The sequence below is a fragment of the Oryx dammah genome, unplaced genomic scaffold (genome assembly GCF_014754425.2).
Source record: "Oryx dammah isolate SB20612 unplaced genomic scaffold, SCBI_Odam_1.1 HiC_scaffold_3, whole genome shotgun sequence".
NCBI classification, from domain to species: Eukaryota; Metazoa; Chordata; class Mammalia; order Artiodactyla; family Bovidae; genus Oryx; species Oryx dammah.
The window spans coordinates 16,106,204-16,124,967 of NW_024070187.1; the positions used below are offsets into that span (position 1 = coordinate 16,106,204).

Genomic DNA, 18,764 nt, shown 5'->3' on the forward strand with positions numbered 1-18,764 from the left:
AAACCTTTCCAGACTGGTCATCTGGAAATGCTGTGGGACTGTTAAAAACCTCTGGACTGGGTTTTCTCTGTGGCCAGCAGCTACAATGCACTCTGGACTTAAGAGTGACCTGCTGAAGACTGATTTTAATCATACATGGAGTTACTAAGGGAAGGTTAGGTTCTGCTCTTGGAGTGTTAACCTCACCAACTAACGTAGAAATGGATTTCTTACCTTTTATTCCCACACTTGAAAGTAAATGTTGGTGCATTTAAGTCACTTCAGTCATCTCTGACTCTTTGCAACCCTGTGGACTGTAGCCCACCAGATTCTTCTGTCCATGGGATTCTCCAGGCAAGAATACTAGAGTGGGTTGGCATGCCCTCTGCCAGGGGATCTTCCCAACAGGGATCAAACCTGCATCTCTTAGGTCTCCTGCATTGGTAGGCAGGTTCTATACGTATATACCATTGATTACCGTAGTCCATCAGTATCCTTAGGGGATTGATTCCAGGATCCTCGAGGATATCAAAATCCTAGGATGTCCTTTATTTAAAGTGGAGTAGAATTTTCCTGGGGAAGGCAATGGCACCCCACTCCAGTACTCTTGCCTGGAAAATCCCATGGACGGAGGAGCCTGGTAGGCTGCAGGCCATGGGGTCGATAAGAGTTGGACACGACTGAGCGACTTCACTTTCACTTTTCACCTTCATGCATTGGAGAAGGAAATGGCAACCCACTCCAGTGTTCTTGCCTGGAGAATCCCAGGGACGGGGGAGCCTCATGGGCTGCCGTCTATGGGGTCTCACAGAGTCGGACATGACTGAAGTGACTTAGCAGCAGCAGCAGCAGCAGAATTTTCCTATAACCCATGAACTTTCTCCCATATTCAGTTGACCCTTTAACAATGTGGGCCTTAGGGGTACTGAGACTCTGCCACGTTTGAAAATTAGGATATAATTTACAAAAGGCCCAACTTCTACATGCTTCCTCCATATCCCCATTTCCTCCATAACTGCAGATCATGTGGTACTACAATATTTACTGTAGATGTTTTTGAAAAAAAAATCCGCATACAAATGGACTTTTGCAGTTTAAACTCATGCTGTTCAAAAGTCAACTGTACTTTAAAAAGCATCTCTAGATCACTTATTATACCTGTGTGTTAGTTGCTCAGTCATGTCCAACTCTTTTGCAACCCCATGGACTACAGCCTGCCAGGCTCTGTCCATGGAATTCTCCAGGCAAGAATACTGGAGTGGATTGCCATTCCCTTCTCCACACCATTGTCTATAAGAAAAGAAAGGAAGAAAGTGAAGTCGCTCAGTCTTGTCCGACTCTTTGCGACCCCGTGGACAGTAGCCCACCAGGCTCCTCGGTCCATGGGATTCTCCAGGCAAGAATCCTGGAGTGGGTTGCCATTTCCTGCTCCATTATTATACCTAATACTATGTAAACAGTTGCCAGGGATCCAGGAATTTAAGTTTTGCTTTTTGGAATTTCCTGTAATTTTTTTCCCCCTAATATTTTTGATCTGAAGTTGGATGAATCCACATATGCAGAACCCAGGGATATGGAGGGGTGACTGTATTGTAAGCACAGAACAAGGACAGGGTTTGAAACTTTGTCTCCCTCTCTCCTAGTATCCCTGCATCCAGAACATGGCTGGCATAAAAACCGATGCTCAATAAATACTTATTGAATGAATTAATGAGTGATAGAAATATCCCCACATTCACTTCATTTATCTACATATCAATGGTGTGTTTAAAAACAATCACAGCCCAAAACAGAAACTTTCTGTACTTGAATGATTGATTTGTTGTTGTTGTTCAGTCCCTAAGTCGTGTCCGACTGTGACTCCATGGACTGCAACACGCCAGGTTTCCCTGTCTCCCCGAGTTTGCTCAGATTCATGTCCATTGAGTCAGTGATACTGTCTAACCATCTCATCCTCTGCCACCCCCTTCTCCTTTTGCCTTCAATCTTTCCCAGCGTCAAGTTCTTTTCCATCAGGACCTTGTAATGATCAATAGCAAAATCAAATTCATTTACCTCAAGTTTATCTTCTAAAAGTATTTTTCATTTTATGATTTACCCTTTCATTTCAAAACCAACGGATTTATGAAGCTAAGAGTATACTTAGAGAGACACAGTTGGGTGTTTTTCCTACTTTAATCCCATATTCATTTTTACTTTTAGAGGAAAGAGGATTATAAACACTGTTTTATTTTCACTACAAATGGCAGCCCACTCCAATGTTCTTGCCTGGAGAATCCCAGGGATGAGGGAGCCTGGTGGGCTGCCATCTGTGGGGTCGCGCAGAGTCGGACACGACTGAAGCGACTTAGCAGCAGCAGCAGCAGCAGCATCCTTTAAAATGTTTAACTTAGAAATGTCTTCCAGCAGTTGCCTTGCCACTTTCTAAAAGTTATAAAAATTCCTTGAGATTTCACAGTTCTAATTTTTGAAAAGAAAATTGAAATATCACTTATAGTTGTCCGTAAAATGAAACTACTCCAATGTCCACAAATAAATCAGCCTTTCAGGAAACTAACCTTTTCTTCATATTCCCTTCCTCTGAGAATTAAATCTAGCCCTTATTCTCATTAATGGATTATCCAGTCACTTTCTGCCTTCAATGCTGGAGACCTGGGTTCGATCCCTGGGTTGGGAAGATCCCCTGGAGAAGGGAAGCGCTACCCACACCAGTATTCTGGCCTGGAGAATTCTATGGACTGTTTAGTCCATGGAGTCGCAAAGAGTCCGACACAGCTGAGCGACTTTCACTTTCACTTTCTGTTAAAACACTGGAATGAAAAAGTTTTTATCTACAGTTAATACAAGCAACTTCCTTTTATTTACAAGTTTACTACAACCATTATGCCTTGTTGTCAAAATGAGATATACCAGTAATTCTTCTCTTATTTTAATTTAAAAAAAAAGGCACATGGCAATAGCATTTAAGGAGTCCAAAATTCACTTAGCCTCAAGTTGCTTCAATATCCTCATCTATTGAGAGCAGTAATACCTGTCCTATTTCTTAGGAGTGTTGTGAGGTAAAAATGAGAAAAAAAGGGACTTAGCAAAGTCAAACTTGCTTTTATGAATACAAAGGTCTTATTGTGCAAACTATTGCAGCCCTGACTCACTGGTGTTGATGGCTCTCAGATTTGATTTAGTAGAAATAGAAATAAGTGCTATTTTATTAACCACATGTATTTCACTTCCCATTCAGAGCTCAATTCAGTGTTAATGTTGGGGGAAAGAAACCAGCATCATTTTACAATAAGACAGTATTTGGGGTCCTCTTCTATATGTTTCGTCATGTTTTAATTTTTCCTTGAGTAATAGGAACTACAAATGTCAAAGAAACTCATATGTTTCCACAAATAAGCTAATGTATTATTTCCTTCCCCTTCCTAAGCTCTTCTTTTTCTTCCTCAAGGTTTTTGTGTTTTTCATTTTGATTCTTGACTATTGACCTGCTGGAAAACATTCTTTCTGAGATATGTTCATTCATTCCCTACATATGTATCCAGCATATTTTATTTAGACACTGCATAAAAATAGGTACTGAGCCTGCCCACATGTGGCTGATCTTCTAATGGAGGGACAAAGAAAGACTCGGCAGAAAACACGCACATAATCCATAGGCAGTGAGCGTGCAGGACACGCAGAGATGCTGTGGCGAGAGATGTGGATATGAGGGGCGAGTGTCAAGGTTGGTCGGTGAGGAGTTGAGGTGAAGCCACTCAGGACTTGAACAGACAAGCTGCCAGCCATGGGAAAAGAAGACAGCAACTGAGGGAGGGAGCAAGTACCCCATGTGCAGAGGCCTGGGGTTTGCCTCTTCTCTAGAAGAGACTGATGCGCAGCTCTAGAACGAGGACGTAGGCCCTGGGACTCTGTGAGCACTTGCGCAGAGAGAACAGCCGAGGAGACCCCAGGAGGTGTCTCTCTCCTTGTGGCTGTTTCTGTTTTCTTAACAGTCACTGTCTACATTCGCTCCCTTTTGTTTTCCTTGTAGCGTGTTCATGAAAGAGAGGACCAGAAGGAGCTTGGAAATCTTAAGCCTTTGTCTGGCATCACCTCAGAAATAAGCAACATCCCAAGCACTCCTGAATTCTCTCCCAGCAGCGTCTATCTGCCCATGGAGAGCAGATTTGCCTTAGGAATGTAGTCACCCTCCATCCAGATGGAATACAATGCCTTTTAGAAAACCAGATTCTATCTCAAGATTTCCTCTCAGATCTTCTGTGTGTCCACCCACAAGTCATCCATCATCCTGTAACTTTCTGGTGACCGTGTCACAGTGAAATAAGTGTAGGGCTAGAAAAAATGTGCCAGTCATAACTGCTGTGCTTCACTAGGAAAGCAAACTGACCAGCTCCGTGGCTTTTTCCAGCTCAACATCATTAACCCTTTGACTTCATCTACTGAACTCTGACTTTCTAAAGACCAAAAGAGTTAGGAATCTTCTAGCAAATGATAGCCAGTGACATTAATAAATTCCAGAAATGGAGAAAACTAAAATTCCAGATCTGTTAATGTATTGCTTTAGAATACAACTGTAGCACTCTATGAGGGGAAGAGATTCATATTCATATATTTCTATTTATTTCAAGGAATGTAGTCCTCATGTATTTTGCATTCAAAGTAGTTTTAGAAGGTATATTGTTGATCTTGGAAATTATTGACATCTTCACAGCCATATGGATACAAATTCTTAGGAAGCATAGTTTGACCCATTAGTCATGGCATTTCCCTTGGGCGCTCCTGTCAATAATGGCTCTCTGTGTGTTTGTGTCTTTCCTCTTCTCTTAACTTGTAGAATAATCTCTCCTGGGTTTCATTTTAGGGTGACCCGGGATCGTCTGCTGCAGGAATTAAGGTAACTATATGCTTGCAAGCGTTGGTACCCCGAGAGTTACAGTTTTGACTTTTGTATGTCTCTTGTTTCTCTTCTCTTTTACCAATTTGGATAGTTCTAACTGTTTCTATTATCCTGCAATAATTGGCTTCCAAACACAACAGGGAGTATCTGCTGGAAGTCTAATAAAGGCTTAAACAATCCCGTCCTGATTGGTTTTAATGGAAATGTGGATTTGTATGTAAGCTTTAGACATAGTCAAAGCAGGAAAAAAAAAAAGGTTCCTATGTCTAGTGATATAGAGAGTAACAGAGTGAATGAAATGCATGTGTCGTCAGGGAGGCTGAAAGTGTCCAGGGGTCTAAGGGTTCTGGAGAGTTCTTTTAAGACTGCCTTTTCCATCTTTGGTTTTCTTTGCCCAGGGAGAACCCGGAGAATCTGGTCGTCCAGGGCAAAAGGTAATATCCCTATTCTAGTGTGGTTTTAGTACTATTTTATATTCACCACTTTACCATGTCTGCTATCCACTGTGTAATATGAGAACAAGTATTGAAAATGATGCTGTTTTCATGCTTTGTATGCAATGTTATTATTTTTCATTTTAAAAGGGTTGATGCTGACCATAGCAAAAGTACAAACACATTCTGTATATGTGAAAGGAAGCTTTATGAACTAAAGTCTGCATGTACTGAGCTGTTTAATACTAACAAGGATCATCTGGGTTGGAATGCCAACAACTTATCTTGCATGTTTAAAGATACTCTGCATGTTTCTATCTTTCACGAGAAGAAATGAATATTTACTAAACTGTGTCAGTAGGGGATGATGGACAGTTCTTTTAAGATTATATTCCTTTCCTCTCATTTCAAATACTTCCCAGCTGATAGTTTTTTATGTGAATAATATCTACCTAAGCAATGAATGTTATGTTGTACAAAGAGATTTGTTCATGAACTAAATTTTAGTTATAGACACTAGCCAAACCACTTTAACCAATCTGTAGTCACACACATTATTTTTTTTTTTAATCGTTTGTGCCTCACTTTAGTGATAAATTAGGGGACATGCAGTGAATATGTTTATTCTCATTTGAGTCTGAAGCTGGAAACAACTGTTAGTAGTTTATCATCTAAGCATCTGGATATCAATGCCCAATGCAGATTTTAGATAACAGATGTAGCTAACAAGTAAATGTGAATTCCACACTAGGTTAAATCTCCTAAGATCATGACTCTGCCTTTGTCTAGCAGTAACTGATGTTATAGAGAAAAAACATGAATAGAGACATAGAATATACCTCATTAGTATAAAGAGAAAGAGAGAATAAATCCCATTGTAGTAGTTTGGAATCTTAAAACATAATATTCAAAACTATTCCCACATTCTTGAAGTTATTGAGAGGATCATTGCTTTGTTTAAACACTTAGGATTAAAGTATTTTTTGAGAAGGTCTTTCCCATCTTTTAATATGTCCCTAATTTAAGATAGGTTTTTTTCTTGAAATTAAGAATCTGAGAGAAATGATTCATTAAGCCTCGTTTTAGATAAAGATGAGACTTTTCTGAAGAGCCCAGCAGAACACTGCAAATTTTTCTGTCCAATGCCTAAAATTTCCTACTGATTCTTTATGTAATAAATTTGAAAGTAGTGATGTCACAGAGATCCATGATCTGTTTTGGTGTGAAAGAGCATCTGACTTTCTCTAATGAACTAATTTTAAGTTCCTTAGTCTTTAAAAATTGAAGGCTAAATTTAAACTGCTCTCCAAATCTATGATAAAGTAAAAGAAATGTCTGCAAAACTGGTATGTCTTTTTGAAACACAAAACAAACTTGCTATAATTTCATATAGGTTTCACTATTTTCAGGGTGGAAGATCCAAATTGATTTTCAATTGGTTAATAAAACAGTGCCTTATCATGATTACTTAAAAATATATTTTAGATCCACTTTGTAGGTTTACTTATGGAAACATTGGCTTTTCTTTGCATTTTATTTAAAACCTGTTTTAAATTATATTGAGAGAATTAGATTATATCTGAATGAATGTGTGTGTGAATGAGTATGTGTATGAATATTACAACTCATCTGAATGAAAATGTGCCCTGAAATGAGCAATATCTTTTTCATCAATATTTAGGCCAGATTCTACGCTTTGATGCAATATCAGTTTCCCACAAATATTTATGACTTCCTTTGTTTAATATCTGGATTTGGCAATACTTACTCCAACACTGATTTAAAAGTAGAGTGTTCCCATGCTTGCTGGTTGCTTAGATTGGAAAATGACAAACAGAACTGAGTACAAAAGCCATTCAAGGACTCTTCAACAACATTTGTCTCACCACTGTAGAACTGTGTTGTGGGTTCTTTGATATTTAAGCTCCTGCACTGGGGATGTTCTCAGAAAGTAGAGGATATCCTGACAGAATTGAAGTGCATCGATTAGTTCTCCCCTTTCTGGTATTTTGCAGTATGAAATTTGTTTTTTAGTAACGTTCATAATGTAGGAATGATTTCATTTCAGTTTTTTTTTTCTTTTATAAACTCAACAGGAGAGTCTGTGATTGATATGTGAGTTAGGGTATATGTATTATAAGGTGAGTGTATAGATTTATGAAATAGGCATTGTGTTTCATCACATGAATTTTTCCTTCCTAACTTTTCCACGTCCAGTGGCATTGGTGGTAACATGGTGAGCCTACTGCCTACCTAACTCCTCCACATCTTTTTGAAATATATATATTTTTTAGTTTTAAAGGAGTGAAAATGCTTGTTTCTCCATTGAAAGGGACCAGCACAGTAGAAGTATATCTAGAAACACCAGGCATTGTCACGGGGACATGGGGTGAAAGCAGAGAATTGACTTTAACAGTAGACTAGGTCTCCAATAATGGAGAATAAAGAATGAAAGGGAGAGAAAAAAAGAAAACCAGAAGTATAATGTACCAGTATAAAGTATAATCTACTTGGATAAGTAGTCTTTGAGTGGAATAACAAAGCACTTCTTAGTTATGACCCAGACCTGACCTTGGGCTGTACATGCCCAAGAACTCAGCTCAGAGAAGCTCTGAGTTAAGAAATAGGCAAGAATGGAGACATTAACTGAAAAACTGTCTCTTAATTAAAAGATAAGCCTTGATGGTGTAAAGATAGAGAATTTATATAAGAAGAAACATCTTCCTAAAAGTGTTGAGATGTTTCTCAAAGGGTCTTTTATTATGTGAACTTTTAAGTAAACATAAATTTGGAAAGGTCAAATTTATAAAAATCCAAGATTATGAAATATTAATTACTGAAATATTTGTTCATCAAATAGTACATTTATTACCTTATTACCTACATATATATGCATATGATATAGGGATCAGCTAAATGCTCAAACTCTGTAAGTATTCAATCTATATTATAAAATATTCCATAATGTCTTATAAGTCTTTCTCATTGTGAGAAACATGGGTGTGTGTCTATGTATGCATGTGTATGTAAATATCTTACTTTAGTCATTGATCTTTTTATTTTGGGGGGAGGGAAGAGTTTAGTGAGAAAGCTTTTGGAAAAACAGTGTTACAACCCATATGTTTCCACATGTCTTAAATAGGATGTCTTGAGTTTGGGGGCGGGGCTTTTCTAAGACAAAACAAAACTATGAACTTGTCAGCAATATGCTTACTTTTATTATTTGCTTATTATACTGCAGCTTACTGTATTTTCAAGGGTCTTATACTTTTTCCTTTGTAAAAGAGAATCTTCAGTGAAATATGGATAAGATCATTTTACTAGATCTTGCTTAAGTTATTTATGAAGGGGAAGAGGGAAAGAAAAAAGAAAATCAAAGGTATAATGTTGTATCTGTGTAAAGTTTAATCTACTTGGATAAGTATTCTTTGAATGGAATATCAAATTCTTAATAATTATTCTTTCTTCTCTGGCTTAATCTCATCTTAGTCTTGTTCACAAGGCAAACTTTTATTCATGCAGTTTCAAAAAGAATAGCTTTTCTTTTGCATTCCTGAAGCACCTTTGACCTCAACCATTAGGATAGTCATTGTTCTTTCTATGTCTAATCATACAGCTTCATATAAACAGCATCTGAAGTCATTTTGTGATCATACCAGAGCAAATAATAGTTCTCCGTTGTTTGAAAGTAATAATATTAAAGATTAAATGTCTGATTGCTGTTAGCAGACTTTCCTTGAAATAAGGATTGTTCAAGCGTTTAGAGTAGAAGGAGTCTGATGCTTCTGTCTCTTTAGGTATGGTTGTCAGGGCACTGGCTTGCAATCCTGAAACGGTGCAACCCTTTTACCGTCAAATGTTATTTCCACAATATTTGGTCACCTCAACCCAACACAGGATGGGCTTTCATTTTCTCTAGCAATTTTTTTATGCTTTTTTTAGTGGAATTCAGGAGATTTTCTAAGCAACAGAACTTCCTGTCAGTATACTTTGTGCTTAAAATAATGTAGACAATCCTGTGAAAATGAGAAGATTTAGCCTGACTCCAGTGTGCTCACCTAAAATGTACCACTTAATCTCAAACCTGTATTCAGAAACAGCTGCATGCTTAGCTCTCAGTGGCTAAGCAGGGCTGCCCCGACTCAACAATTGTCAGCTACATGAGCTGGAGTTCAGTATAATCTTAACCATGCATTTATCTTCTCATCATTCAGGAATGGAAAAGAAATACTGTTATACTTTTAAGTGAGGAAGACTTTTCATGTGTATTGTTTTGATGTGACCATCTGTTCATACAGCCAACTCTTGATTATCTGAGGTAAGAGACTCTGGAGTAGGGTGCATTGTTCAAATGCAAGTAATCCTCGTTTCAGCTGATAGCTTCAGCTTCCGCAGCAAATCATTTACCAGACAGTGATAAGACGTACGGGTTCCTTCTCCTTTTCTCTCTCTCACCTTCTGGTAGTAATGAAAATGAGCAAGGAACTGACAGGGAAAGGGAACCTCCTGAAAAACCTGCATAAGGGTCAAGCCATCCCTGAATCAAGAGTTGACTGAACTGTGTAATCTCACCAGATGTCTTGAAACTAGACAGTATATTATATATATATGTGTGTGTGTACCTACAGCAAGACTTCAGCTGGGAGCATTTGCCGTGTTTGTTTCAGATACTGTGCCTGAGTGAATACTGTTCTATAATGCTGTGTGATTTTCCTATCTATGTAGGGTGAACCAGGGCTTCCTGGGCTTCCTGGACTTCCGGGGATAAAGGTAAATACGCACTGACAGTCTTGGCTTCGTAGAAATGTAATTGCGGGAGTCACAAAAATGAAAAAAAAAAAAAGTGAAAGCTAAAAATATACAGCTGTTCTTTAAATACTCACCAGCCATTTCAACCAATTAGATTTTAAAATTAAAAACAAAGCACAGGTAGCAGAAATAGAATTACAAACAGAAAACGAACTTATAGTTACCAAAAGGGAACACGAGGAGGGGGATAGATTAGGAGTGTGGGATTACTAGACACACACTACTACATGTAAAATAGATAACCAACAAATCCTACTATATAACACAGGAAACTATACTCAATATTTTATCATATATATATGTTAACTGAATCACTTTGCTGTATACCTGAAACTAACACAACATTGTAAATCAACTATATTTCAATTAAAAAAGAAAATGAAGCACAGGTATTTCTGAGTTTGTCATGGCTATTTGTATATATATTCCACTATATAACCTACTATGCCCCGTAAAAATCATTTCACTTGAAGTCATAGGAATTCTTTCAAGTCTAGAATGTCTCCCTTCACATTTAAATTTTACTCTTAAAATCCTATCAGATTTTGACCAGAATTAGAGTCTTAACATCCCCATAAATCTAACATCCAGGCAGCTGTTTTTGTGATTCACCCATTATAATAATCCCTCCAAAGTGTTTTGTGCTTCCACTTCCTGTCAATAATTCTCACTGCAATCTACAAATCATATTACTAAGCTTTATTGACCCACGTACTATTCCCATAAAATTTGTATGTGTCTTTTTAAATAACTGCTTAAAGCTTAGTTTGAAAACATTGTTTTACACATTTTTAAATCATCTAAAGATGTTAAGAAATGGGTTTTTTGTTTAAAATTTTTCATGTGGCAACTGACAAGGCTTAAAAGTTCTGTTGCTTGGCTGTAGTCACTCCCTTAAAACCAGCTTCTTATTTTAAGGTTCTTTTTTAATTCTAGAACTGTTTGATATGATAACAGAATACAAGTAGATTTTTCTTTATATCATTCTTATCTTATAGGATTTTAAATTAATCTCAAGAGTGCTTTAGATGATTCTAAAATTAGCATTCCTAGTTTGTGTAAGAGAGTTGTACATACTGCTTTATGAAGATTGTATTTGAAATGTCTTACATGCATAATATTATTTTAGAATAAATATATTAAATTACTGAGTTCCCAGACATCATATGGTATAATATATAGTATTTTATGAGGATATTTGTTATAATTAACAGATATGAAAGCTATGAATTCCAGGTTGGCACTCAGAAATGTTGGTTCTGCTTTTTGTTTGATGTTTCAGGTTAGTATTATAGATGTTTGGATAGGTCCTTTTAATATATAATCTTTTGTCTTCTCCATTGAAAAGTACACTCTATGACAACAGTTTACTAAAGAATTGATATAATTTCCTTATCTTTTGATATTTAGCAAAAATAACTTAATAAATTGTATGTGATCTCATACTGTAAATATGGGATTAGTAATCCCACATTACACATCTTTAGGAGTCCCACACATTAAAAAAAAAACAAAACTTTTTACTAATATTTGGAAAATCATAGATTTTTTTAAAGAAATTTAAGAAAATTATATTCAGCACTAATTTAAAAGAACCTGATAGCATTTTAAATAAGAGGGGGAGCGGTGCATTTAAAGGGGAGAGTGTTTTGGAAAGTCTAGGGCAGGATTTCCTGCAGTACTTGCTTGTAGGTCAGCTGGGCTCTGCCACCAACATCAGTCACATGCCAGGAATCTCAGTGCTGTGTGGAAATCCGGTTGTCCTTTCTCCTGAGCATGAGCTTTCTTGTTGAGAGAGAGTACATAAGGGTTAAGGTATTGGGTTTTTCCCTCCAAAACAAACAAACAAAGCTACTGTTTTTTCTCATTACCTTTGATTTCTGTCCTCCGCCATGAAAAATATACCAGTGCATTTCTCTGGTCATCAGTGGACCAGTCCAAAGGTTTTGAGCGTTTTCAAATTGGGAAAGATGGTGATTTGCCACCTCTAGCTAATGTTTTTATTCCTAGGGTCATGGGAAGTTGCCAGACAAATTTTGTTGAAATATTATAGCTGACATTTTCCATTGTTTTTCTAAGCTGACTGGTGACTATGGTGAAAAGAAGCTATTGATTGACAAAAGCCTTTCTATCATTCACTAGAGATACTTTTCTAGGTAATCATCAAGTGCTGTTGGGTAACTTGTCCGTATTCAATTTAAATCACCAGTTCGATTTTGGATTAATAGCTCTGTCTTCTCTAGTTCAGAATGTACGCGATATGCTTGCCTTAGAATGTAGTACATGCTCAATATAAATGAGTAATTCTGTAAAGGAGACAATTTAAAAACACATCATAGTAGTAGTCATCGGATATTTTTAAATGTAGAGTTAAAAGTTTATAAATTTAGGATATAGCTTCATTAACTTGGGATATTCTTTATTCCTTTCATGTGTCTTGCTTCTACTAGGTAGCTAACCATAGGACAGTTAACCTTGATTTCACAGTTTGAATGAGTAATAATATTTAGAAGATGAAACCATCATGTATGGATTTAGAATGCGTGGTAGCAAGAGCATTAGTCATAACCTTCCTAGACCCATGTTTTTGTTTACCCTTTGGAAATACTTCCTGTTGCTATTCATCTCCTTATCTGCTGGTACTCCAGAGAGCATGCAAATGCCATCCATTATTTCCAAGACATTGAGGAAACCAGCCATGACATACCAGGGAAGCTTTGATTGCCACCTGTTGCTCTCCGGGAATGGTTGGAAACTTAATGAGCATGCACATGCCCTTGCACACGGCTCTCAGGAAATGAGCAAAGTGCCTAAGTACAGACAGCAGACTCATCTATCTATCGCCTCAGAGTCCCACTCAGAGAAAAGTGCTAATACCTTTGGCATACATAAAAGTCACTAAGAACAGGCATCGCTTAATTTCAAACTACTCTCAAGCTTCCGGCATAAGTATTGGAAAGTGCGCTCACCATGTGGAAGACATTTGGAATTCCTATTTCATGCATTCATGGTTCATATAGTGTTAAGATGTTCAACTGGGAAAATTAAATTATGCACAATGTACCATGCAAACATCGGTCTTCTGGAATAAGAATTGAGCTTAGAAAATTATTTTTATAAATAAGCCTTTAAATACATTTTTCATGGGTAAAGCTTATTGTGACTAGCTTTTCCAATATCACTTAAAAGGGGAAGATTTCAAAGTTCCTGTTTTTAAACATTTTTTTTCCTTTCCATACATTTTGAAACATTATTTGCCCTTTTCATGGTTATGTTACCCTAGTCATTAAGTCACGATGGACAGTGATCAAGAGCCTTGACTTTAAAACCAGACTGCCAGTGTGTAGATCCTGGTTCTACCCCTCACCAGTTGTGAAGCTGTGGCATGATACTGGGCAAGTTACCTAATCTCTGTGTGCTGGGTTTCCTTATAAAATGGAAATTATTATTGTACAGAACTCAAGGGGTTGTTGTGAGGATTAAATGAATTAATATATGCACAGCTCCTAAAATAGTGCCAAACATATAGTAAATGAGATATAAATTTTAGCCATTGTTAATTCTTTCTCTTGGAGCAGCTCAGAATATTGGAAGCATTGATTATGCACCTATTCTATAGAGTCTTACCTCCTGTGAGTCATTTCAACCTAGAGATCATAAGGCCATTTATACCCTGCAGCTTCATAGATGTAACTGAAAACTCTGTAGTGATGGTTGAATGTTACCTTTAAGAGCAGTAAAATAACCTACTTTCTTACATCACACCATTCATCTTTTCCTCTAACCCAGTACATTCCAAGAACAAAGGATAAAGGAGCACAGCATTCTGGGCATAAGACATGGTGCTAAGTTCTCCTTCCCGACACTGTTCACAGGAAAAGCAAAAGCAAAACCTGACATCTAATAATGAAATACTCTAGGCCCCATTCATAGCGTTGCCTAACCCCAGACATTTTTTACAGATATGGATTTTCAATGCTGGCTTTTCTCCTTTCAACACTGACTACCAGTTTATCTCATCATATTCAGGAAGTAAATTCAGGAAAAAAATGTAGCTGGTACAATAAAATGAATGCAGTAGGGAGACATAATACAGTAAAAATTACAACAAATCAGAAAAACAAATCATTTAGGTGGCAAAGAAATTTTTACAGGGTTTTCCCTCAAAGCTTGATATTTTTGTTCTGGCTTCCACATTAGTGAAAATTTGACATTCAGATCAAGAACTTGAGGATTAGGAGACAATAACTAACTCATTATATAAAATCATCCTTGACACTAAATCATATAAGGGCTAACTTTTACAGGTGCAGAAATGTTGCTTTGTCATTCTTAGGATTTAAGCAGTGCTCACTAACCTATGGAAACTTATCTTCTAAATCCACTGGAGATGAGGTTCCTTCCTCAGAAATACCAAATCACATTTTAAAAATAAAAGAACAAAGTTCTTGGAAGTAACATGGGATATGTAGTGAATTCCTAAAAGAAAAGGAAGAAATACTGATTGAAAGGATAACATTGTGTTATTGTTACTTATAATTATTTCCTGCTTGCACAAAGTGTGTCTGAGCAGTTAAGTAGTTTAAGAATTCAATTAGAAAAGGCATACAACCAGAAATCAGAGAGTTTTTCACAGCCATAATGAAACCTCAAATAGATACAAGTATGCTTTCATGATGCAATCCCATTAAGAAAAAAAAATCAGAAAGTTATGTTTTCAAAAAAAAAGAGAAAGTTATGTTTTCTGAGTTTTAAATAAACTTGCTGTTGTATTTCATTTTCATCATAGCCACCAAAATGTTTAATTTGTACTCAAATGTGATCCTTCAGGGAAGTAAGTATTTTGGGGACAGATTCTACTTTCTCATTCTTTTTTCCCCCCTCAATAGTTTTACAAATCAATCATTACCAAAACTGACTGCCTGGAGGTTCTTATTACAACAAATGTTCTTGCTGTTATCCTCAAAAGTGGGTATCATGCTGACTTGAATTCTAATTAGCCCTTAAGCTAGAAGAATATTGTATGGTTAATGCATTCAGTGTCAAGACAAATTAATCAAAATTATTGGTGATGTCTTTAGCACCCAGGCAAATCAGCACATATTTTCCAAACCCTGTTGTACTATTTTTGGGGCAATGAAAATTGGATGTGTTCAGGGTAATAAATATCATGGAAAGCATGACTTGGTTTAAGCTGGTATATTAGACAGGTTAAAATAATAATGTCTTTTATTCCTTAATTGATAATGACATAAAAATAAAACAAATAGTAATAAATGAAAAACCAGAGAATTTTCTATGGGCAAGAACTAATCAGTCAGGACTTTCTGGCCACCATTCCATTTAACAGATGATAGGTTCTAGGAGTTTATAGGCAAACAACCGCTGAACCATTTCTGTATGAATGAAGCTGTCTCTACATTCTTACCTTGACTAGTAATTCCATCTGGAGAAGGACACAGCAACCCACTCCAGTACTCTTGCCTAGAAAATCGCATGGACGGAGGAGCTTGGTGGGTTACAGTCCACCGGGTCGTTAAGAGTCAGACACAACTGTGTCACTTCGCTTTCACTTTTCACTTTCATGCATTGGAGCAGGAAATGGCAACCCACTCCAGTATTCTTGCCTGGAGAATCCCAGGGACAGAGGAGCTGGTGGGCTGCAGTCTATGGGGTCGCACAGAGTCAGACACGACTGAAGTGACTTAGCCACAGCAGTAATTCCATCAACGTATTTTTTGACTCTTCTCACCTATATGAAGGACACCCTTTTTGTATATGACCTAAAAGAGATATTAAATGAACTGTCCCAATAGCCATTTGAAGGGTAAAAATACTTTCTTGTACATGTATGTATGTACACATGCTGTGCTTAATCATCAGTCGTGTCTGACTCTTTACGACCCTTTGGACTGCAGCCCACAAGTCTTCTCTGTCCATGGGATTTTCCAGGCAAGAATACTGTAGTAGGTTGCCATGCCCTCCTCTAGGGCATCTTCCCGACCCAGAATAAAACTCGTGTCTCCTGTGTCTCCTACACTGAAGGCAGATTCTTTACCCACTGACCCTACTTTCTTGCCCTGTATTAAATGTGAGTTTGAAGAAAAATAAGTCAGGATTTTATTATGGAATTCCAGGACTTAATGACTTAATGGTAAATTGTTAGATTTCAGAAAGATCATGTTTTTAAGGGACTTCCTAGCTTTTTTTTTTACCTTTTTGTAATAAAGCCAGATTTTGTTGCCTTATTAGTTGGTAACGATCTTTGTTTGCTTTGTTTGGGGGGTTTTTGTTTTGTTTTTCAGGGCTTTTTGGCCAGAATACATGGAACTTAAGGTATCTCAATAGACTGTTTAAATTTTTTTAAAGTGATGGTGAATGAAAAGTGGCTTCAGTCAAAAATCTTATCTTTGCAACATCTTCTTTTATCTTGCAGAGTGAATAGATCCCACCTTCCCATAACTTAATTATCTTTTGGTTTACTTTATTTCTCTGTGTACATACTGCCAATTTATAGAAGAAAACAGGGAGAGGAACTCTAATATTGCCACTGATCAACAGGGGAAAGTTTTGTTGGGTATGAATAGAAGATAATTTTTCGCATATAGCCCATATTAGTTACTATGACTTATGCTCATTAAGCTTTATATTACAAGATCAGTGCTGTGGCTGCTGAAAGGTTTAGCTACAATTAGAAAGCTCAGTGTGAGATCCTTAGGCCCTCCAAATGTGGTCATGTATAAATACACCTTTGATTTCAGCTATAGCTATCCTTTATAGATTTGATTCTGCATCTTTAAGTACCCCCCACTGTTTAAAGTTCCCATTCAAATTAGCAACCCTTTGTCAGATTTTCAGACAGATCTGTTTGCTGCTACTGCTGCTCCCAGTTTATTTCTAGATCTACCAATTGTGCTTTATCCTAAATTAATAGCATTTATTCTGCCCAGCCCAAATCCCAGTTTACTTGCCAAAACCATATCTACCCCATTATTCACCTTTTCTACCAGCTCAACACAGGAAGATGTGTTACCATCTGGGTATTGAGACCTGGTTTTCAAACTCATTGGTGGTGAGCTAATTAATTGATGTTAAGGGGAAACAAAGGACAAAACTCATGAAACAACTAAAGATCAATATCTAAGATAAGACAGGAACGTTAAACCATTTTTTTTTAATCTGAAACTTGATCCTGCATTAATGCCATTTCCAATAGCATGTACAGAGCTGCGATTTCTGTTTCTCTGACAACCATTTGATCACTGACAGGCATGTGGTTTGGGTAGCAGAATTTGATGGCCAGCCATTACTTGTGTTTTAGCAATTAAAAGATTGGATTGTATTAAGGGTTCTGATAAATAGTGTTGTATTTTTTTTTTAATATAAATTTCCTGGCTTTGGTTAAATCACAGCTCTGTATTTATTTTAAGAGTTAGCCATTGTTTATATTTTCGTTTGCCAAGAGGGTAGATCTTATTGGACATTGCCAGGACCAATGAAGACAAAAGAATAAGAAAAACAGTGGATTATCCTGGGTTTAATCGTTATGATCATGGTAGAGGAATAGAACATTTTAGGCTGCTTGTTCCTCTCCATTGTTCCCCTCTTCTCTTCCTCCATCTTTCTCCCCACTAGTTGGTTGCCTTCACTCTTTTGATTCATTTCCAATGAGATCAACAACTCCAGTATGAATGGAACTCTGTTTTACTTTGTAATCTTATTCTCAATAATAACAAAAGTAAAAACCTAAAATGTTATCACACTTGAGACAATGAGTGAATAGGTAGAGAGATGAAGGAAAATTTAATATATATATATATATATATATATAAATAAAATATATATGTATATATATATATATATATATATATATATATATATATATATGAGTAAAGCAGATTAAAGTGGCTCTGAAGTAATTATGCTCTTAACTTATTCCTATACTATTCATTGATGTCCTGGTGTTCATAACAAACCAACGTTTGATGCCTCTGACTTTCCCTCATTTTCTTAGATATTTTTTGGTTGTCATTTTTTTAAAAAAGCACTGACACATCATAAACTGAAAAAATTAATATTGTTTCAGAAAAGGTCATATTTTATTATTTTCGCTTGAATGGTAGAGCTATTTTACTGCCTGTTTCCCTGTATAAATCTACATTTCTCTGATAATAACAGCCAAAGTCTGCCCTTTTCAAAGGATCACTGCCTCATGTTCTCATGTTATTCCAACAGTGGCCCACTGAAATTATAATTGGGTTTTCTAGTTCAGGTAATTGCCTTGTAGAAAAGTAAAGGAAAAAAACTCTGGATTTAATTGTTTCTTAATTAAAAGTATGATAGGAGCTTAATTCCATTATGGTGCCAATTTCCTCTATTGCATCTCTCCCACACTTTGTCTATTCAGGCAATCTGTGTGGATCACTTCTAATTTAGCAAGATTCTATTTCCTGTTGATTATATGAGATTAGATATGTAAAAACAGCTCTGTGAATCATCATACAGTTCAATAGAAATAGTTATTTCTCCTGCATATTGTCCTGAGAAGTTATGAAAACTCATTTTTGTGTAGTCTGCTTTACTTCAAAGATGATTTTCCAAGAGCATTTTGTGTTTGAGTCATATTGTAGCTGCTTTCCCCTACC

At 36.7% G+C, this 18,764-nt stretch overlaps 1 protein-coding gene across 1 annotated transcript in view; it reads left to right on the plus strand.

The window, feature by feature from the left end:
* The window catches only part of COL25A1 (collagen type XXV alpha 1 chain), an 87,167-nt gene that overhangs the window by 55,353 nt on the left and 13,050 nt on the right, over positions 1-18,764 (plus strand). The window contains exons 9-11 of the mRNA XM_040238378.1: positions 4,841-4,873; positions 5,275-5,310; positions 10,036-10,080. Coding sequence (XP_040094312.1) covers positions 4,841-4,873; positions 5,275-5,310; positions 10,036-10,080 — 114 coding nt within the window. The remainder of the gene's footprint in view (positions 1-4,840; positions 4,874-5,274; positions 5,311-10,035; positions 10,081-18,764) is intronic.